We start from the raw sequence: 21,497 nt of genomic DNA on the forward strand, positions 1-21,497 counted from the left end.
CAAGTTTCATGAGCATGACGATGAGTTCAACGTGGGATGAGGTACTACAGGAGATTCGCACCTGAACAATCTGTAGGATTTGTGTGATGCATGGACCAGGATCTCAAAAGAATGTTTCCAACATCTTGTGGAATCCATGCCATGAAGAATTGAGGCTGTTTTGAGAGCAAAGGGATTAGTATTAGAATAGTGTTCCTAATAAAATGAGTGTACATTTAAATTGGAAAAATGTCTGTGATGCTACAGTATAACCGCTACAGGTTCGAGCCTGAGCTCAGGTCTGTATAGCGTTTCACATGTTTCTGCCTGTGTCCAGTGGGTTTCCTTTCAGTTCTCCAGCTTTCTCCCATCGCCAAAACAAGCTGGTAGGTGGACTGGCTACTCCAATTAGCTCCTAGGTGTGGATGAGTGTGTGTACATGGTGTCCTGTGAGGGACTGGCATCCTAATCCGGGTGCATCCCGGCACTTTGAGCCCTCCATCACTGTTCCCAGGATAGGCTCCTGATCTACTGCAACCCTGACCAGGATAAAAGCAGGTCTTGATGCATGAATGGATGCATGAATGGATGAATGGATGCATGAATGGATGCATGAATGGATGCATGACCTTAAATTTGTAATGAATTCACCCAGTAGGTGGTGCTGTTTTACAACAAAACGTTTAAAGCAATGCCCCATAAAACAGAGCACACTATGTATTAATTAATTTGGGTGTAGAGATTTATTTGTCTTCAATACACAGCTGAAACACATACAAAATCCATAAGAAACGAGATCAGTAGAAACTTCATCTTGAAGTAATGTGTGTTGGATGATTTGAGATTTTCACTGTATTTATCAGTATTTAACTTTTCATGTCAAAAAAAAAAAAAACCCATCTAACAAAAACAAGCTCAATTGAAATGTAACACGACAAAGACATTTTAAATATCATAAACATCAATCACGTGTTGCCGAGGGGTGGGGAGTCATATCCTGTGGACACATCTAAAGAGCTCAGTTATGGGTTACACCAACATTTTGCATGGATTTCAGTGGCCTGTCTTCAGAAGTCTGTGGGAATTGACAGTGTATATATGCTCTGAGTGTTTGTAGTGAATGAGATGTGCAACACTGTTAAGATTTCCTATTGATTATCACATATACCGTGAAAGATCTAGTGACGTCTAAACCTCCTGCAAAATGGTGTGTATAGAATTATAAATCAAACAGATTTATAAGCCTGGAGAAAGTTATTTTAATAGTGTTTCTTTCTTTTAATATGAGACTTAAGATGTGTCCTGAAAGTCAGCACTATACATTCTATTGCTTGTTCACAAGCACTTGCACACATTTACTATATTTATACACACAGGGAACAATTGGCACTCATTTTAGTGGTGATCATTTTTCCACGAGTATTGATTAGGAAAAAGCGTGACATCACTACGTAGGCACATAGACATAGACCCTGCGACCATGAACATCACACACACACACACACACACACACACCAGCCAACTCTGAACCTTTCTGTCCATTTTGCTATTGTTGGGAAGTACATTTGAATGATTGCACCTCTGTCGTATTATGTATTTATTTATTTTTTACATTTAAAAAAAGGAAAAAGCTGCAGAATCATGAGAAAGTGTGTGTCTCGATCACTCAAATCACTGCAAAAACTAAATGCATCGGATTGGGTTATGTAGGATTTTGGACATGGGAGAATATAATCCTACATGAAATCCTGTTGCACAAATGGCATCTCACAATAGCAAATATGGACAATATAAGCACTGTCAGCTGTGTATACCATCATTTCTTTTTTATTTACAGTGGCAGCACAGATATATGATATAGAAGGTGAAGAGAAGGGCTGGTTTGGTCAGTTAAAGTTAGTCAAGTTATTGCAGCCACATTAACACCTATAATACAGCTAAATTATTTTAGAGTAATAAGAATATTAATAGCAAATGACTTATCTGACTCTAAATACATGTTTAGTACTCAAGTACTCATTTATACAGTCCTCTATTTTGTTTTTATATATTTGTGTCTTTTCGACAGTCATGTCAAGAACAAAAATATAGCACTCCCTTACATCTCGTCGTTTTCCTTTTTTTCGAAATGTGAACTAAGACAAGCTACTTCACGTGAAGATACATCCTTTTTACTCACGTGAAATTAATTCCAACGTATTAGTTCTTTTAATTTACAATTGAACACATTCATGAGTGTTTTTAGAAAGTGTGTCTTTTACTTCAGGGTGTGTGAATATAATAAAAGAAAATCACCACTAAAAATCATGTATGCTGTTATTAGTCCAGTTCATCCTATGAAGCAGTCAGCATAAAATTTCAGAGCCTTTTTTTTTTTTTTTTCGTAAACTGTTTTATCTTCAAAAAAAAAAAAAAAAAAAAAAGGCGCGGGGGGGGGGGGGGGGGGGGTGTTCAATGGTGTTTAAAAAAACAAAAATAAAACAGTGATAACATGAATGCCTAAATACAGGCATATTATCTAATATTATAATTAAGGCAATTAAAAGCGTTAGAATGGTACGCACACCAGCCAAAGACTCTGGTAGAAAACTACTCTAAACCACAAAATGTGTTTCTTAAATATATATATTTTATAGATACTATCTCAAGCTTAAAAAAAAGAAAATCCCAGAGTTATCAATTGGATAAAAAACAAAAAAAAAAAAGTATTGACTGAAAATGACACAAAGGAATAACAATAAAGACAAAACATCACAATTGTGGATAAAAAAAAAAAAAAAGAACATTTTGGAATTGAAATAAAATTTTAGTGTGTGGTGGAGCTGAATCTAATAAATATTGGAATCAAAATACATTGCATGGTTAAACTACACTAAAGACGATTTTGTAGGACGTCAAAGACTAATACTGCACTAAGCAAACGGTGTGGATCTGGATGTGGCATGTGTATGTATATATATTTATAATGTGCGTGTGTGTCTAGATGAAAACACTGTAGTACATTGACTACATCTGTAATAAAAGAAAAAGGTGGAGGAGTACTCGAGGTCAGAGGATGAGAGGTACAAAGCTAGAGTGTGGATATGAAAATCATTTTAGTTGGATTTTATACATTAACAAAAAAGTGCGGATTTGATTCTGTATTACAAATCAGACATTACCAAAATAGCACAGTCTTACGTACATTCGGTTTTAATGGTTTATTTTACGTTGCCTTAAGAGATGGGGGGTAAAATGTAGCTGGATTCTTTACAGAAGCTACTGCAGCATGGCGGCCATGTTGAGGTGTTAAGTTAAACACGTAGAGGACTGGAATAGCATCCAGCTCCTTTACCCATCCTCGTCACTAACCTCTCACCTCTACCTCAGTCTACCTCATACTGATAGGAAATGACAACCCTGCACATGTGCAGCAATCGAAAAAGGCTTACTAGTGTGTGTTTTAGGAGTTCAACACCCATTTTGCCAGTGTGGATCTGTATCATCCGGGCACTCTGCACGTGACCGTGTGTGTGTGTGAGAGAGTGTGCATGTCTGCATTCTTGTATTCAGTAATTAGCCGAGTTTGGTGTTGCGCTGTCTGCTGCAGACAGAGGAGCAGACTCCTCTTTCATCTCGATCCCGTCTTCTCGGCAGTCTTCAGGCTTCTCATCCTCTCCTGGATAGACCACCACACAGAACTTCTGGCCCAGGTAAGTCATCTTATCTGAGGAAAGTTACAAAGCATTGTGTTACTATTTATATTATATACACATTAGTAAGTATTTACAAGTTAATTAAGACCGGGATCAAATAATGACATAAACCAAGTCTATTCCACTTACCCACAAATGTGTTGAAGCACTGGGGCTTGTTATCCCAGTACACTCCCAGGAAGTAGACGGGAACACCAGTGAGCATAATGGCCAGGCCGATACCACAAACCACAGGCTCAGAGTACAGAGAGAAGACCAGCAGGAAGGCCCAGAACAGCAGATAGATCACTGGCCACACTAGGCTGATCTGAGATCAGAATGCAAGTGTGTTATTAGATATTCTTGAGAAAATGCGCTGAAATTTTTTAGTAAATAGGAGCTCGTTCTCAGTTTCATATTTAAATGAATGTGGCTCACGGAGGATCTTTGAGACGGCTTAATGTCACCCTGAACATTATAAAAACTCAGAAATTGTCAGTCTGAATTTCGAATACCTGCAACAGGGCCGAATATTTCAACAACAAACAAATCTGAGTTAGTGTTAAACAGTGTTGCATCATGAAGTACAAGCGCCAATTATCTCTCAACATGGAAATGTAGGCTGTGACATACCGGTTACCCAGGGAGGGGTGTGTAGGGCCAAGGACTATTTCTAATTTGCATAAGAACAGAACATGCATTTCCTCATGAAAGGAAAACGGCAGGTACTTTTTTTTCCCCTCTTTTGAATGACATTTTACATTATGGAACTTTAAACGATATTCAATATACAAGTTGTTGGGGGGGTGGGGGGGGGGGATTAAACGTTACATCCATTATATATTGGGTCAAAATGACTTCTACAGTTTAAATACACACCAAAAAAAAGAAAAAAAAAAAAGAAAAAAAACAGCATTGAACAGCTTAACAGGAAACCTTTATTTATGGCTTGTCTTGGACAAGCCATAAGAAGAAATATTTGCATGTTCATGAGCCTAAATGAGGAAAAAAAAGTCAAAGAATTTCAAAAGCTAAAAAGAGAGATTAACCAGGATTTCAAACATCTCAAATGTGGAAATTGCTCAAATTGACCCATTTACATGTATTCATTTAGCAGACGCTTTATCCGAAGCGACTTACAAATAAGGAAATACAAGCAAAGCGATATCAAGTGGAGAACAATGCAAATAATGCTACCATACAAGATTTATTAATAGAGTTCTAGAGAGGCAAAGTGCAAGGGTGTAAGAGCCAGAGTATGTTTTTGTTTTGCTTGGTTTTTTTTGTTTGTTTTTTTACATAAATGTGGGGGTTGGCATTCTAGGGGTTCGTTAAGCGTTCACAGAAGAGGTGGGTCTTTAGTGACAAATTCTGTGGTCCGGATTGAGGTTGGAAGTTCGTTCCACCACTGAGGGACAGTTAATTTAAAGGTTCTGGAAAGGGACCTTGAGCCATGCTGAGTAGGCACAAACATAACATACTAGAAGGGTTCATCAAAATCAGAATCTGTTAAAGTCGGAGAAAAAAAAAAATAAAATACAAAAAAACCCAAAATATTTTCTTTAAATTTATTTCAAAACACACTCACTTTGATTGGTCGTGGCATGTCAGGCTGTTTGATGCGCAGGACAATCTGCCCGGCAACTGTTACACCATAGAAGAGGTAGTTGATGAAGCCCACATAGTTGATAAGTGTGTATATGTCACTAGTGCACAGCATCAGAAGGGTCGAGATACACTGAGAGAGAACGAAAAAAAAAAACAGACGAAAAGAATAAGAAACTACTACATTTAGCAGAGTTCAATGATTGACAGGAGTTATTCCTCAGATACTGGTAATCCATTATGAATTATATTTAACAACCTATAGAGTATAAGAGTGGAAGCAAAAAAAGGAATGGTGTATGTGACTCACAGTGAAGAGTAGAGCAGGAATAGGTGTGCAGCGCTTCACATGGATCATAGCTAGCAGGCTGGGGAGATGGCCCTCTCTGGCACCAGCGAAAAACAACCTGATAGAAAATGGTGCATGCAGCAATTTAGGACATTCAATCCAATAGCAAACATTAGACACTGAGTGAGAGAGAGAGAGAATGACAACTGAAGACGACCGACAGAGACCAGGAGAAAGGAACAGAGACCACTGAACACAGCATGACATATTTACGAGCCAGAGGACATATCTGCACTGATAGGTCAGTGTTTGCGAGGCACAGACACTGACACTGTGTAGAATGGCAACATATGGAAGAACATAACATGAGACAAGACAGACAATGAGCCCAAGATAAAGGACTGTGTTTACAGGAAATCACAAAGCATGACTGGATAGGATGGATGGATGGATGGATGGTGAGACTGACCGAGAGGAGGTGAAGAGGGAGCCGTTGACCCCCCCAAAGGTGGACAGAGCCACTGAGATGGGCATGATCCATGACATCACTCCCAACAGCTTCTCACCAAACGTCTGGGAGAGAGCAAAAGAGTGGTGAATGACAGCTCGAGCAAGAGAGAAACAGAGATATAGTGGAGGAGAAGGGCCTGGAAAGTTGACGAATTTGAACAATCCAAGTGGTACGTTTAGTCGACCTGAATTCACAAATTTCTCATATTGGATTATGGCATAAGTATCAATTGGGAGAAATTGGGAGAACAATTGATACTTAGATATGTCGTAAAATACTAAGCAAAACACAATTCATCAACATGATATACAAATACTTTATATTGTATCTAATCGATATATAAATCAATACTATTTGAGGCTCAGCTCTGCTCCATGGTGACCTGCAAACTGGTGAATGGTTCAATTCAGGCCAATTAGGAGACAGAATACTCACCACAGCAACAGCGTTGGAGGCCAGCAGCTCCTGAGGGCTCATGGCGGTGACGTACGCAATGTTAGCAAAAACATAAACAAAAGTCACCAGGGGGATGGAGATGAAGATTGCACGAGGTAGGTTTCTGTATAGAGAAAGATGCAGAAGAGGTTTCTTCTACCTGCCATGTCACGGTTTCCTTCTCAGTGTGTTGAACTGGATTGCTATTAATACATTATTTCTAGTTCTAATAAATAATTTCTACTGTATAGCATTAAAAAGTACTGATGGCTAGTGCTAGTAAAGCACTATTACTAAGCATTACTAATGGTTCTCAAGGCTTTAAGTTGTCAACTAGTACAAATTACTACAGAACACTGCGTAAGTATTTACCCCTTGAACTTATCCACATTTTGTAGTGTTACAACCTGGAACTGCAAAGGACTTCATAGGGATTATATGTCATGAATCTACACAAAATAGATCATAATACTGAAGTGGGGGCAATAAATCAATATAGTGGGCAACAGTATTCACCCCCCCATTGCTGTGAAACCCATAAGTTAGTTCTGGTGCAAGCAGTTATCAGACGTGACAAATAGTTGAATGGACTCTATCGGTCATGTGACCTTAATATAAATACACTGGGTCCTGGAAGGCCCAAGAGTTTGTTAGAGAAAATATGTAAACAAACAGAATCACGAAGACCAAGGAGCTATCAAAACAAGTCTGGGACAAATCTCTGGAAAAGTTTGAATCCATGTTTGGTTATAAAAAATAAAAATAACCCAAATTTTAAAGAACAGGGCACAGATGCAGCTCTGTCTAGAGGAGTCCATCCACCAAAAATCAGTGACTGGTTAATGATGACACTACAAAATGTGGAAAAGTTCCAGTGCGGAATTCTTTTGCAAGGTGCAATATATAGACGTTGCTAGGGGGCATGAGAGAAGCCTGACAATTACTTTTTCCTGTTACACCTGTTCCTATGACGGCTTGTCAGATATTCCCGACATAACATTTGGCTAGTTACCATCAATCTATGCCCAAGCTTGGAGACTTACACATAGGGATCAACCAGCTCCTCGGTCACATAGTTAAGGAAGTTCCAACCTCCATAAGCGAAGGAGCCTTGCAGAAATGCTAGAGCTATCAGACCGACATCATAGTCCTGAAACGGCTCGAAGGCATTGACTGGCTCCAGCCAATAATAGTCGCCTGTACAGAGAGACAGAAAAAGCACAAGGAATAATGAGAAACCTAAACTTCCTGTCTTATTGCATTAATAGGCTCATAAAAAGGTCTTTCTCTGGGCCGTGACCTCTCAGTTCTTCTGCTCAGATCGAATCCATCCTCACACATGAGTGAGCAACAAGAAAGCCATACACTCACAGTGGCAGTGTTAACGATCTATTACAAACACACACCATTCCTGTTTGCTTTCGGTATTCAGAGGCTGAGAACAGCTGTCACTGCAGTCATATCAGAGCAGTCTGTGGAATAAACCCTTATATAACACCCCCCTCTGTACTGCAAGCCTGTCTAATCCTTGACAATGCTTTGGCTGAGAAAACAGTTATCACAGCTTTGCTATCGTAGTGCTTTTGAACTTGATGACTTCTCTTTAGACAGCAAGGGGAAGATGTAACTGTGTGATCAGTGGACTGGAGAAACAGAAAAGCAATAACACACACAAAATAAATAAATAAATAAAAATCACACACTCGCACATGGACATCCTGTCGCACACAGATACACAGACATTTAGGCAGATGGCTCTTACCCTTGCAGATCTGTACAATGCCCATGATGATGATAAGGATGAGGGCCAGCAGTTTCCCAGCCGTGAACACGTCCTGTACGCGTGTGGCCCAGCGCACGCTCGCACAGTTCACCCACGTCAGCAGCACTAAAACAGACAGAGATCAGAAGGGAGACATCAGAATACCGAACACAAACTTAACGCAAGTTTATGTGCTATTTCTATTATTTCTCCCATAGTAAAACCTGGAACAGTACTGAATAAAAAACGAGCAGGTTATAATAATTAACTTTAAGAACATGAGACTTCAGAGAGGACTTTGTGTTTCCTGACAACCTGCATTTTTGTATTATTAACTTCAAGAAAGAAAATACAGAGACTAGTGAGAAAATATCTGGCTCTAGCTACTATAAGTGATAACAGGAAATACCTTGTTTCGTGGATGATGTACAAGATTAAATGGAACTATTGACAAAAAGTCTTTAAATAAACAATGTTCTTCTCCCAGACTTGTATTTATGAAACTCTTCAAACAAAGAGTGCTGATCCTGGATCAGACGGTACTCAGTGGATATAATGATATTGAGGAAAACGCAGAGGGAATATAAATAAGGCTATACCGTATAAACACTCTGCAATGATAAACATAGGCCTTGATTTTATCAGGCCATTTGAATTGAAAACAGAAAAAAAGAGAACACATGCTCAGCTGTGATTCAGGATTCAGGTTCTGAATCATTTGTTTGCTGCATGAGTCACACAAACTATGAGTCAGGTGAAAAGTAGACACACAAGGGTCTCATACACACACGCTCACGACTTAACTCCTGCAATGGCTAAAGTACACTTTTAGGTCATAAACTGAAAGGTTGTGGTATTCTTTTCTTTCCAGCTTACTTGTAGAAACCTCAGTGAACTTCAAACCCTGGACTTTGGGATTATGCTGAATGCTTTTAGTTTCAGTCAAACATGTGGATATACAATGTAGGAAAACCTCAATCCCACCTCTCACATGCATGAAGCATTTAAATGCCTTTGCTCTTATATTTGTTTTGCATTTTTAAACAGGGCTTACAAATTCAGTCTGAAAAGCTCTGCAAATTTATAAAAAAGGGAGCGCAGCACCTCAGTTCTCACTATGACACTAATAGCACTAGGTTTAGGAATACGCTGTTCTAAAATCGGTCAACAAGAGCCAGTGCTGACGGTGTCAGTTACCCAGATCATCTGAGGAAAGATAACCAGGGCCATAAACACCCTGATAACTACAATCAAACATTAAATACTCTCACGGTACTCTCAGAAAAGAACATTGTCACTTAATTATCGTAATTTGTCAGCCATCCAGTTCTCAGGGTCTGGAGACAAACAGGTGGTGAAAATGTGAAGGGTATTCGGTTTCATGTAAGCAGAAGCACTGGATTTATCTTGTTATGGCCTAACTCGGTATAAACAGCTTTTCGTGATAGTGGGCATCTACACGAGTAAATATCAAATCTCTCCTGAAGTCATATTTTCAGATAAAAGCAACAGATACTGAGTAATTAGCAGCAGGTTGTAAAGAAGAAACAAAATGCATGTGCATAAGAGCCGGATTTAAAAATGTACAGAAATATGCACAAATTCTAACTGTATTCCAATCATAACTAAAACTTTTTCAGACTTGATTCATTAAGAACTCACAAGATGCTGAAATATTTACAAAACCAAAGAAACTCCCAGAATTCTTTACACTTACTGTATAAACAATCTGCTCATTTTGTACAGCGCCAAAATGTCTCGTTCAACAGCTTTCTTTAAAATGTTAGTGTGTCATGCAAGTAGGATACTGTAGAGGAGTACAAGGCAAGCAATGGCCTGAAACAGTGTGCTCTTTGTAACTTTTCCTTCCTTTATCCTTACTGGACCAAAACAAAACATTAGTACAAAAAAAAAAAAAAAAAAGCCCTTCCTTCAGCTTTTCCTTTCTATCCAACCATTCAATCTAGCACAGAATCCCGAGGGCATTCCTTCTTCCCATACGCTGGCACCATTCTGAGAAACACAAGACAACACAGGTTCTAGGACAGCCCCCTCTCCTCCTGTAGATCCGCTTACATCAGCTTTACACGAACAGGTAAAACCAGGTCAGTGCCTCTTCTCCACTTACACAATACTCACAAATACGATACCTAAAACCGTTCAAAAACAAAAACACTAAATATTTTTCTTTGATATCACACAGTGTTCTGTAACCTGATCTGATACTGTTTAAGAGATACAGATTTTATATGTATGTGTATGTACGTACGTACGTACGTACGTGTGTGTGTGTGTGTGTGTGTATATATATATACACAGTGCCTTCCAGTAATATTGGCACCCTTGGTAAATATGAGCAAAGGCAGCTGTGAATATACTTCAAAAAGGTTTCTCATTAATTCATTGTGGTACCAATAATTGTTGCACACCTACATTTAACAAAGATTTTTTTTGATAAACCTGTGTTGTGTTTACAGTTGCTTGATATCCATGAGAGCAGAGTATTTATTTTTTTGAACAAAATGTCAAAAGGTTAAACAATAAAGGCAATTTTTCACAGCCATCTTTGCTCATATTTACCAAGGGTGCCAATATTACTAGAGGGCACTGTATATGTACAACACATTCAGTTTCTCTGTAACTGTTTTTCTTGGCTCGGTGATCTCCACACCTCCTGTAGTATTTGTGATGAGAGTGTGAGCTTTGTCAAATAGCTCCAGGTCTGCTCATACAGCCATCCTTTCTCAACACCTCCTCTCTCCCCCCCAGCGTCTGTCCTCCATCGATTTATCCTTCACACATCTATCTCCACTTCTCTCTATTTACACCTCACTGATAATCCACTCATTTGATTTTTCCTTTTACCTATGTTGGAGTTTTAAACCATCACCTGGGAAAACCCTTCATAGAGAAATTTAGATTTTATATAAATCACTATATAAATATATATAAATAATAAATCTCTCAAAGTCACAGGCTTTCCTGAACTGAAATGTGCTTCTCTTTTGCATAAATCTCACCCCCAGGTATTTTGCATTTTAAAGTCTAGTTATGCCCAAAATTGAGACGGGGGACTGTGAGGTGAGAGCATGCCAGACATTTTAACATTCTGTATCTGACTACAAGCCGAACTGTTTAGGCACAAGTAATATTTTATGCCATGTAGCTATCCTACTTAAGCAAAAGCATGACAGTCTCTGTAGGAGAAAATTACACTTAACTAGCATTCCAGGCAGACTGACTGCATTAACCATTGAGGTTGTTAAACTGGCATTGTGTGCAACTTTTAATTACCTCTCTCTGATTTGCCACAGGATTTCCTCAACACAGGACCGACTGAACTGACTGTTCATTGGCACATTTCAAATATGTACTAAATTGCAATACCACATAGAAAACTGGTCCAATTAGGAATGAATGATAAATGTCAGGTTCAATGCCAATTTGCTACTCACACTGTCATGGACAAACAAATAAGATGACAATGGATTTGGTCCGGTTTAACTTGCAGTGTGAATGCAGGTAAATAAGAAATAAACATGTTTATGCACTTCTCAGAGCGAGACTGTTTGTCTCGGGTACGATTGGCAATCAGATTAGAAGAACCGCATCATGAATCATCGCTCATCCTCCGAGAGCCTCTCATGAGCACAGCCTTGATCCAGTAGCACTTCTGATCTGGTGTCGGTTTTCTTCCTGGCATGCCACTGCACTGAAAGTCAGATCTGTTCCTAGATCAGCTCTACAGTGTTAGTACAACCTCCGTGATTGTCGTCATCACGAGGAGAGTTGTTATGGCAACCTCTTTATGAGAAAAGGCTGCATACACACCATGACTGAATACCTTTTGGTATGAATAAGAGTCATAAAACAGCAAGAAAATCACAAACAGATGAAAAAACAATGCATTTACATAAACTGTTTCTCTTGTGACGAGTTGGTGGAGGTCAACAGGAGGTCCTCTTCTAAATGTTGCTTAAATGTGCTAAAAATATACACGGGTGTATACATGTACAGAGCCTTGCCATCACTTTGAAAGATAAAGGATAGCAGAAAAGGTTCTCAGCATGAAGTCTTTAAATAACTGAAGAATCATTTTCCACTATTTATGTCTACATTCTTTGTAGTGGGAAATAATCATCCACTTCATTATGTCACTGACTAAATATGGTGAAAGAAACATGCACTGGAAGTTGTTTTTTTGTTTTTTTTTAGGAAACCAGAAATGCTCTAAAGAAGCATTTTTAATTTTAAGAGTGCCCTGAGCTTGGCATAATTTCAGATTCGTAATGTGCTTATGGTTTTGTTTGTGGCCTCACAAAACACTCTTTTCTCCCTCTCTCCATCATTTCCTGTTTTTCCTCCCTCTCAATTTCTTTTTGTCTCTCTCCCCTCCCCCATACTGATCTACGGGACTTACGGAGACAGATGGCAGCAAGCAGACGAAGGCCGTTCTCGGGTGGGAAGCAGGTGGGGAAGAGCGGTTGCAGGACATAGTTGGAGAAGGTGAGAGCGATGACTGCTTGGTTGGTGGGGTAGATCACCAAAACAGCGATCCATAATCTCAGGAACCTGGAACACACAAGAACACGAACATCATCACACAGTCTGGAAGAAGACTCACGTGTTTCTAAATGTCTATACCTTTTACATGTACCATTACTACTAAAACCACCATCATACTCCCTATCGAAGCCACTGGTTATCGTTTCAAATAATTATGTAAATCTGAAACCCATTCTCACACACAGTGACACAATGTGGACAAAAGCATCGATTATTCTCACTGGTATGTGAATAATGCATAAGCCTATTATAAGCTCTGCATTAGCATTAGGAAATAACAACTCTGTACTAATTCACTTTAATTAACATGAAGGTCAAGCGGTTTCGAAAAACTGGTGACAAAAAGCTAATAATCTAATGCTTCTCTAGTATTGTATTCACTTGTATTGTTCTCCACTTGATACATCGCTTTGCCTGCATTTCCTCATTTGGAAGTTGCTTTGGATACAAGCGTCTGCTGAATGAATAAAATGTAAATGTAAACTGTAGTAAAGGAAGTTTGTTAGTTTAAGAAAAGGCCAAAAGGACGTCAGGTGGCATGAGTTTTATCGGTGAGAAAGGAACACTAGGACTTCATATTTGTCCTCCAATTTTCCATCTGCTACGAGGACGTCATACAGTTTCTGCTTTGATAACCCTGTTAGCTTGATTCCTGCAATTCATTATGCTGTGAAATTCAGAATAACAAAATCAATTCGAAAGGCATTAGTGGTCGGAGAACATTTAACAGAACAAATGCACGTTAATGACCGTCATTAAGACTACGAATCATTTGAATGTGGTCTGTTCAGAGTAAGAACATTCTATACTTCATCAGATATTAGCATGAAATAATAATAATAATAATAATAATAATAATAATAATAATGTTCAGATGGGCCACCCTAATTTTGTTTAAATCCAAATAAAAATGTGATAAATCTAAAAATGAAAACATTTAAAAGTGTGGAGTATATTATGTTTCAAACTGGCCTTCAAAGATGGCAGACAAGCAAAAATATTGTGGGGTGATGTTCCCGAGTCAGCGAGCCACCTTAAAAGCCAGTTATGTGAAGAAGCACCAGTCTACCGGTACTGAAGCACCCGAGTGTTTGAGCTGTATCTGAATTGTCTCATGTAAAGACACTCACCCTGCCAGTCCACCGAAGATGTCCTTGACATAAGAGTAGTCACCGCCAGACTTCGGGATGGTGACCCCTAGTTCAGCATAGCAGAGGGCACCGATAGCGGTGATGACACCCGTAACAACCCAGACGATGATCGCTAGGCCAACGGAGCTAGCATTCTCCAGCACACCCTTAGGACTGACAAAGATCCCCGAGCCAATGATGTTACCTGAGACACACATTGTATGGAATGATGTGATATAGTTATACAGAACTAGCATCTCTGAACAGGACTATCAGCTATCAGATACGTCTGATTTACCGGGTTACTACATTACCACACATAAATGCTTCGCTGCACAAAAGATGGAAAATATTAGTGACAGTATTTTACAAGAGCCAATCAGTGATCACAACCATGGATCTTTTTGTGCATAGCTTTGTAGACTTTGTAGCCCTGTATGGCTAACAGGAAAGCATTTCAGCTTCAGATAAGGGTGTATCACGTAGCAGCCAAAGTTCACAAAGTGACAATGCATCCTCAGCAAATCTAACCAAACCCCTCCTGAAGAGACAAGGACAGATAGAATGATATACAGATAGAAAATGAAACTGGAAATAAAGATGTTCTGCAATAGAAGCAGGACTGATGGAAACGCATCACATACAGGAGTGAATAGTGTTCGTTGGCATGTCAGAGAAAAATGGGACGTTATAAAGAAACCAGCAAAGCAGAAAAATACATCGACTCGGCTGTGTGAATCAAAGGAAAATGAGGATGTCAGGATAGAGGGAGGGAAAAAAAAAAAAACCCACAAGGCCAGCAAACAGAGAGAGTAGTGTGCTGAGTCAGTACCACATACTGGGGTTAACAGGTGCAGCATGTGTGTGTGTATGTGTGTGTGTGTGTGTGTGTTTTATCTTAGGCACGCCTCATTCTGAGTGATCTGAGTGATTCCAACAGCTCATAAATGTGTGAGCGAGTTGCTACATGCATGCATGCACACGTGTGTGTGTGTGTGTGTGTGTGTGTGTGTGTGTGTGTGTGTGTTTCAAACCAAACAGTGCTCCATTCCCACTGGATTGTTCATGCCTCGTGGGATGACTCTCCAGGAACAAAGGGGAAAGAAAATAACCATGTAGTCCACATGGAAATCCCTGGGTGACCTTTGATAAGAACAATGTGCCCTTATCCTAGGACATCTTTACAGTCCTTTTGATGGACGGGTTTCTTTACCCGGTCTCTGACTTTCAAGTCTTACAAGAGAAACCATGACACAGCAAGTAAATCCTCAAGACCCCATAAGCTAAGAGTTTCATACGGTCTGATATGACAAACAAGAGCCATCTGGGTAAAAGCTCCAGAGTAGTACTCGGGCTCAAATCTTAAATAGATAAGTAGGCGAAAGGTCGCATGTAAACTAAATCAGATTATTCATTCCTGATGAGGACAAATATGACTGAAGGTATTACCTGATCTTTGAGGCTTTTTAGGTAGCATCACTACATACAGCTCTGGCTGGTCCACATGCACAAGTGCACAGAACAGAGAATCATAAGGGGTTACCTTATGATTCTCTGTTCTGTGCACTTGAGCATGTGATCACCGACTATACTCGATTCCTGTTTTGTAGTTTGAATATGCACTTCAAATTCTAGCATGCCTAACACCAGCCAACTGCAGGTTACGCAACTTTATATGATCTCTAGCATCACATGCCACCTTGTTTGTGCAAGACCTGGGCAGTGGCTTCAGTAATCTGGTTCCAGCTAGCTCACATTGCAATTTCAGAAACGTAGCGGTCTGGTATTAATTGCCTTAAGCACGCCTGACCCAAAGACTGGTTAGAACCAGTTGCTCTCGTACAGAGCTTTACGCAGCTCACGTGCAGCTCCAGCGCAAATGGATCCTTCGTGCGGTGCTGACTCCAGTGGAACAGGCAAGCACGAGGGCTTCCTGTGTACGCACTACTTCCCCTCACTTCCTCTTTCTCGTGGTGTATTTGTGTTTGCTAAAGCAGAGCGTCAGTCATGCGACCATCCAATCCTACCCGAGCGCTCACAAGCATCTCACATCGTCAGACGGTAGTATTACAGGCTGATTCATGATTTCAACACAACCAAATGGAACGGTCGTATTTAAATCCAGCTTTTAAAAGATCAGCCAAGATGTATTTTTAATCTGATGGTTTTTAATCTGTGGTCAGATTATTTTATTGAGGCCTAGACCTTGCTCACTCTAACTAGGTATTAGAAGCGCAGAACACGTGTCTATAGAGGGACTATAAGTCTCATTAGGATCTAGCAGTGGACAGTTAATGAGCTCAATCAATGGGGTGAATTATTGTGAAATAACAGGATGTTTTATTCCTCTTATCCTACAATTGATACAAGTGTTTAGAGTTCTTTTTAATGTTGTGGAACACCCACAAGACATGTTACTTTCTGTTAACACATGTCCTAGCCGCTATAAACAGTCAATCCCCTATTCAGCCTCTTTTTTTTTTCTTTGAAGTGTAATAAGAAAATAAACTACAGGTGCTTTAAAACCTACATTTTCGTGCAACATCAACCAATAATGTTATCATCCAAACAGGCGAGCTGCCACTAATCTCCTCCAACCTCTTGTATTGATTCTCCTCTGTTGCTCTATTGATCCGGCTGCATTTCTGTGTCCTGCTAGCGGGAACCACCGAGAGTGAAAGAGAACAAGCAGGACGGAGATTAATCTCCAGCACTGGGGCGGTTTATCCGTCAATCTGTTTAATCACCAGCTCTAAACCCCACCCATTTAGCAATAGTGCACAATGAGAGGATTATTTTGGAGTGATCATCAGAGCGGGTTTGTGTGTGTAGTACAGCACTAGTACAAGACAGAGGCCACATTGATTCATGTGGAATAGGAAGTTAACAAGGGTCTCCATATTGTCCAGGGTCTCCGCATCATTGCTCTGCATCAACAGAAACAGTAAATGAGTAGGAATATTCTCAGGATGCCTACAGGACATGAGCTGCCATTATTTTCCAATGGGCTTAATCTGTGCTGCTTTACTTACATACTAGCTTGGGCATCATACATTTGAATTCTAGCGATACAAAAATCAAACTCGACCTTGTCTGCCGCTGAGCTTTAAGATAACAGCCATTGAGATGAATGTGGCAAGAAGCAACTTACTAAGTAGAGACATGGAGGAGAAACTAAAGCTTATACCTGTACTTCCAGTACCCAGTTATTCCACATGACTTTAAACATGTGCCTATGCCTATGGCAGCAGCAAGACAGCTTTTTTCTTTTTTCTCTTTAATTAAAAGCTACCCCCCCCCAAAAAAAAAGGAAAGTAGCTACTCTACATCTGGAGGATGTTGTTTAAACTTAGTTTAAATTAATCTCTACGAGTGAAATGTGATGACGTGAAGATTACTATATCAACATACTGATCCAAATGTTCATGTTCACTAAACTGTGATTGTGTTTTTAGTAATACAGTTAACAACGCTGTACAATTCGGCTTGTGAGGCGTGTTTTCTTCTTCTAATAGTCTAGTTTTTAGGAGTTTAGCGATTTAAAAATAATAGGGGGAGCAGGGTGTCTCCAAAATAAACTCTTGCTAGGACTTCCTATAGTCCGGAGCCTGCTGTGGTTCACATATACAGCTCTTTGAACATTCTATGAAAGGAATTTTATACACAAACATTAAAATATCCTGTTTACAACTATTGTAATCATGGTAACATTATGCACTAACAATAGATACCGAGCCCGACTCCTACAATAGACCACTTTTTTTTTTAAAAAAAGCATCTCTTCATCAAAATGAAAACAGAATCATGCTTTTTCAGTTTCTCAAACGCAGCTTTTACTTCCGCTTACAAACCACACACACACACACACACACACACACACACACACACACACACACACACACACACGACTGTGCAGAAGCATCAAAGCAGCCATGACTACCTTGACTTGTTTCGAATGACGAGATCAGTGATGACATTAACCAACGGGTTTATCTTCACTTGCTTTTCCAGCACTATCACACTTGTCTCATGATTAAACTACTATTTTGGCACCAAACATTAGCCAGAACATAACCGCCACAACCCCAGTCCCACATACCCAGCAGGCAGAGACTGGACATAAACGTTTGGTGCTTGGATGCACTCCAACTAGGCCAGCAGTAAATCCATCAGCTTCCCTAACCTACGTTTGAGTCTAATCAGCGCAGAGTATAACCGAGGTGAAGAATGTGCAACATTGAAAACTACAAACCTGTCAGTCAGCTTGATTGCATCGTGTTCATTAACCACCTCATATCTTCACTTTTATAGCATTTAATAGTGCAAGAGAACTAGGATTTGAACCACAACCTCAACCTTGAGCTACAAATAACTTTCACTTTGTCTTGTTTATGAACCTTGTGGATTCTACCTGCAACTATATATGATATATTATATCCCAGCTCGAGCAAAGCTGAGTGGCTAATATAGAATTATTATATGGGCTAAATGGATTGGAGTGGTGTTTCTGATCCTTTGAGAAATTCAGCGACGCGGGCACAGAACAAAGGGCGGCTGATAGGCATACAAGAGATCCAATATGACTGTTAGCTTTTAATAATATTCACATGATTAGCATGTGGGCAAGTGATAATACCCAGGCCAAATGGCTACTTTAAAGAACACGCCATCCTGAAAACACTTTAAATCATTTTTGTTGATCTGAGTGTGATGTGTTTAGTGGTTCTGGTGTTAATTTGTTAGTTAGCGTGAGAAGTTTATCAAAGAGGTTTGTTTGCTGACATGATGGCACGCAGGAACATTGGTAGCGCAATTACAAATGGTGTTTATTAGGAGAAATTTTTAAAATCTAAAACATAGCAGTCAGATTTGGTCGTTAAGAGCAAGCGCTTCTTTTCCTCACTGATTTTCCAGAGATATTCAATGTCATATTAATGAGAAAGTCAACTTAGAAGTAGTGGAAATAGCAAACCCTGGGCTTAGAATGCAAAGCAGCTAAACTTATGTAGTGATGCTGAGTTACAACAGAGACTTGGGCAGAGTGTACAGATGAGCTGGGCAGACTAAAGCGCTGCTGCACTGCTTCCATTAGGTAGAGAGGGTTAATTCTCACTGGCACCACTGTGTAGATGAATAGTATCGTGCGTAATGTAGGAAAGTGAAAATAGACCAACATCTGAGTGACTGAAGTTTAAGCAGACAACACAATTTATATATTGGATGCCATTGAATAATCAGATATTATTTACACGTAATAATATCCAAGTCATTTAGGGTGGATTTTCCCTTTAACCCACTGATGATTTAGAATTTCTAGATATTTCTAAAACTAGGTGACACTCTTATTTACAAGGTCAAGAAATAAAGCAAACACTGCTGTAAAAGCTGTAACAGCTGTAACTGGAAGTCATGTTTACTTCCCGTTTCTCTCTTCCTGCACGAGCAGAAGCTGATCTATTGACTATTTTCCATACACAAGATCTAAACATATGCATTATTAAAGATCAGAACATTCTTCTCCCACCAACACTGCTTGTGCGACTAGTGATGTGCATCTCTCTCTAGAGACTCATCGAACAGGCCCAGACTATTCAGTTTCCATAGAAACCTTATGGTCCTGCTCCATTTCAAGGTCACTGCTCCTCCGCACTCTCACCTGGCTCACTGTATCCCATGAGAAGAACAGCCAATCTCACACGAACATGAGAGCAGAGCGACATCAACATGTCACATGCAAAGCGGCTTCCAGATCAACAGGAAAGAACAAGTGGTTTGTTAACACGTGCTTTGCTTTGCTTCCGTGTTCTGCATCTGTCAATGTCAAGCACTGTTTAACAAGCTGGCTGTTTTAACATTGGAGCAGCGTGCAAGCACACGTCATGAAGGACACGATAGATAAGGACCTTTGACCTTCGTCTTCAAAATTGACCTTAGACTTAGATACTACAACCCGGTATCTCTTTAGGAATGGACTCTCACTGGCCAGTTGAGTAGTATGACTAATAAACATGGTGTGTTTTTTTTTATTATTATTCTGCCTTAGAAATTGACGTGTGTGAAAGTGAGTAAGATGAACTATTCCTCACTATGACTATGTGCTTATAAAGTACACTGAATCAGACATGCTTCATTACTAACCGACAATAATCCCGCAGGCGCTCACAAGCCCGATCTCCTTTTTCAGAGCCACGGAGGATTGTCCTCCTGCTTTCCCGGCTTGCGGCGCTTCTTCCCCGCCGGCAGGTGCCGCGCTCCCTCGGTGTCTCGGTCCGTCCGTCATGTCCACTTCTCACCAGGTCTTGTGGAAGGCTGTGTCAGTGAAGTCTGCTGGTTTTGAGTGCGCTGCGTGATTTGCAGAGAAAGAAAACCGAGCGCAGGAGAAGGAAGAACGACGGCGGATTTCTCCGTGTTCAAGTGTGCGCGTTGCTCGGTGTGGATCCGGAGATCACCAGCATCCCCTGCGTCCTTCACTCCGCCAGGTGCAGATCATCACACGAGCACACAAAGTCCAGCTTCCAATTTTCACTTCAATCAATCACACTAGTCAATGTGACTGCACGGGTTTTTATAATAATAATAATAATAATAATAATAATAATAATAATAATAAAGATAAGAATATATCCCAATTGGAATGAAAGTATGAGTTCAGTGGAGCGTCTCAGTGGTAGATATGTATAGTTTCCTGCCTAATAAGATTAGTCATTTAGGTCTCGACTTACCCTGAGACTCCACCAAAATTGCACTTAAAAGATAAACATGTCCAGTCTCTTCCACCGCCTCATGGAGACTTGTGAGAACTGAATATCCTTCGTGTCCTCTCTGAGAACATGTGCTCCGGCGCTTCCTTATTTTCACGTGCGGTATCCAAAGCTCATGCACCGGGCAGAGGGATTCTCTCACACCGCCCTGATGCAATACAGCTGAAAATGACGAGGATGTGTGTGTGGGTGAGCTTAATCAGACTTTAAAACCCTTAAGGCGGTGACGTTATACCGTCTATCCAACCTGAAACGAAAGACGGTCTGCGGTGGCCCCTCCCCTTTAAGCCTAATACACAACCACCCTCCCCCCCATCCTCAAGCACTCAGACAATCCTGTTTTTCTACCCACATTGATTTAGGTTTGCTTGACTAATTTATACTTTACTTAAGCTCTACTGTATTCTGCACTGAACTGCAGACATGCTATGAAATTTGCATACCCTTGGTGTGGCTCAAGTGCATGTGTGCATGCAACATGCTGTACATGGCTATATGAGCTATTCCGCCCCCAGAGGAATGTCTGATATACGTTGATTCTGTGATACGAGGTATCTTGCAGTTGAACTTTTTTTGTGTGTATGCTTTTAAAGCAATGGTTTTTCCAAATATAGTGAATCAGTCCGAAGTTTGCTTCTTTGGTTTTGCACTAGAGCTAAGAGACGAACGTAGCTTAGAAATAAAGGAAGCATATAGCTTCTTTATAATATTCCTTATAAATGATCTCATAGACGTAGTAACTCTCACATTAACTCACATATAATAGGAATTTAGCCTTTTGGTAT

The 21,497-nt window shown here is 40.0% G+C and overlaps 1 protein-coding gene across 1 annotated transcript; it reads right to left on the bottom strand.

Annotated features, from left to right (window-relative positions):
• Positions 1 to 703: 703 nt before the first annotated feature.
• slc7a8a (solute carrier family 7 member 8a) lies at positions 704 to 20,946 on the bottom strand. The gene is made up of 12 exons (XM_017472559.3): positions 20,674 to 20,946; positions 20,090 to 20,476; positions 13,952 to 14,156; positions 12,676 to 12,827; positions 8,256 to 8,381; positions 7,537 to 7,690; positions 6,494 to 6,617; positions 6,017 to 6,120; positions 5,569 to 5,665; positions 5,242 to 5,391; positions 3,804 to 3,981; positions 704 to 3,685 (listed from the first exon to the last, which is right to left on the bottom strand). Exons 2-12 carry the CDS (start codon positions 20,229 to 20,231, stop codon positions 3,528 to 3,530), a joined length of 1,590 nt encoding a protein of 529 aa, XP_017328048.1. The 5' UTR covers positions 20,232 to 20,476; positions 20,674 to 20,946; the 3' UTR covers positions 704 to 3,527.
• Between the last annotated feature and the right edge of the window lie 551 nt (positions 20,947 to 21,497).

Source organism: Ictalurus punctatus, chromosome 7 (assembly GCF_001660625.3).
Source record: "Ictalurus punctatus breed USDA103 chromosome 7, Coco_2.0, whole genome shotgun sequence".
In the NCBI taxonomy this organism is placed as follows: Eukaryota; Metazoa; Chordata; class Actinopteri; order Siluriformes; family Ictaluridae; genus Ictalurus; species Ictalurus punctatus.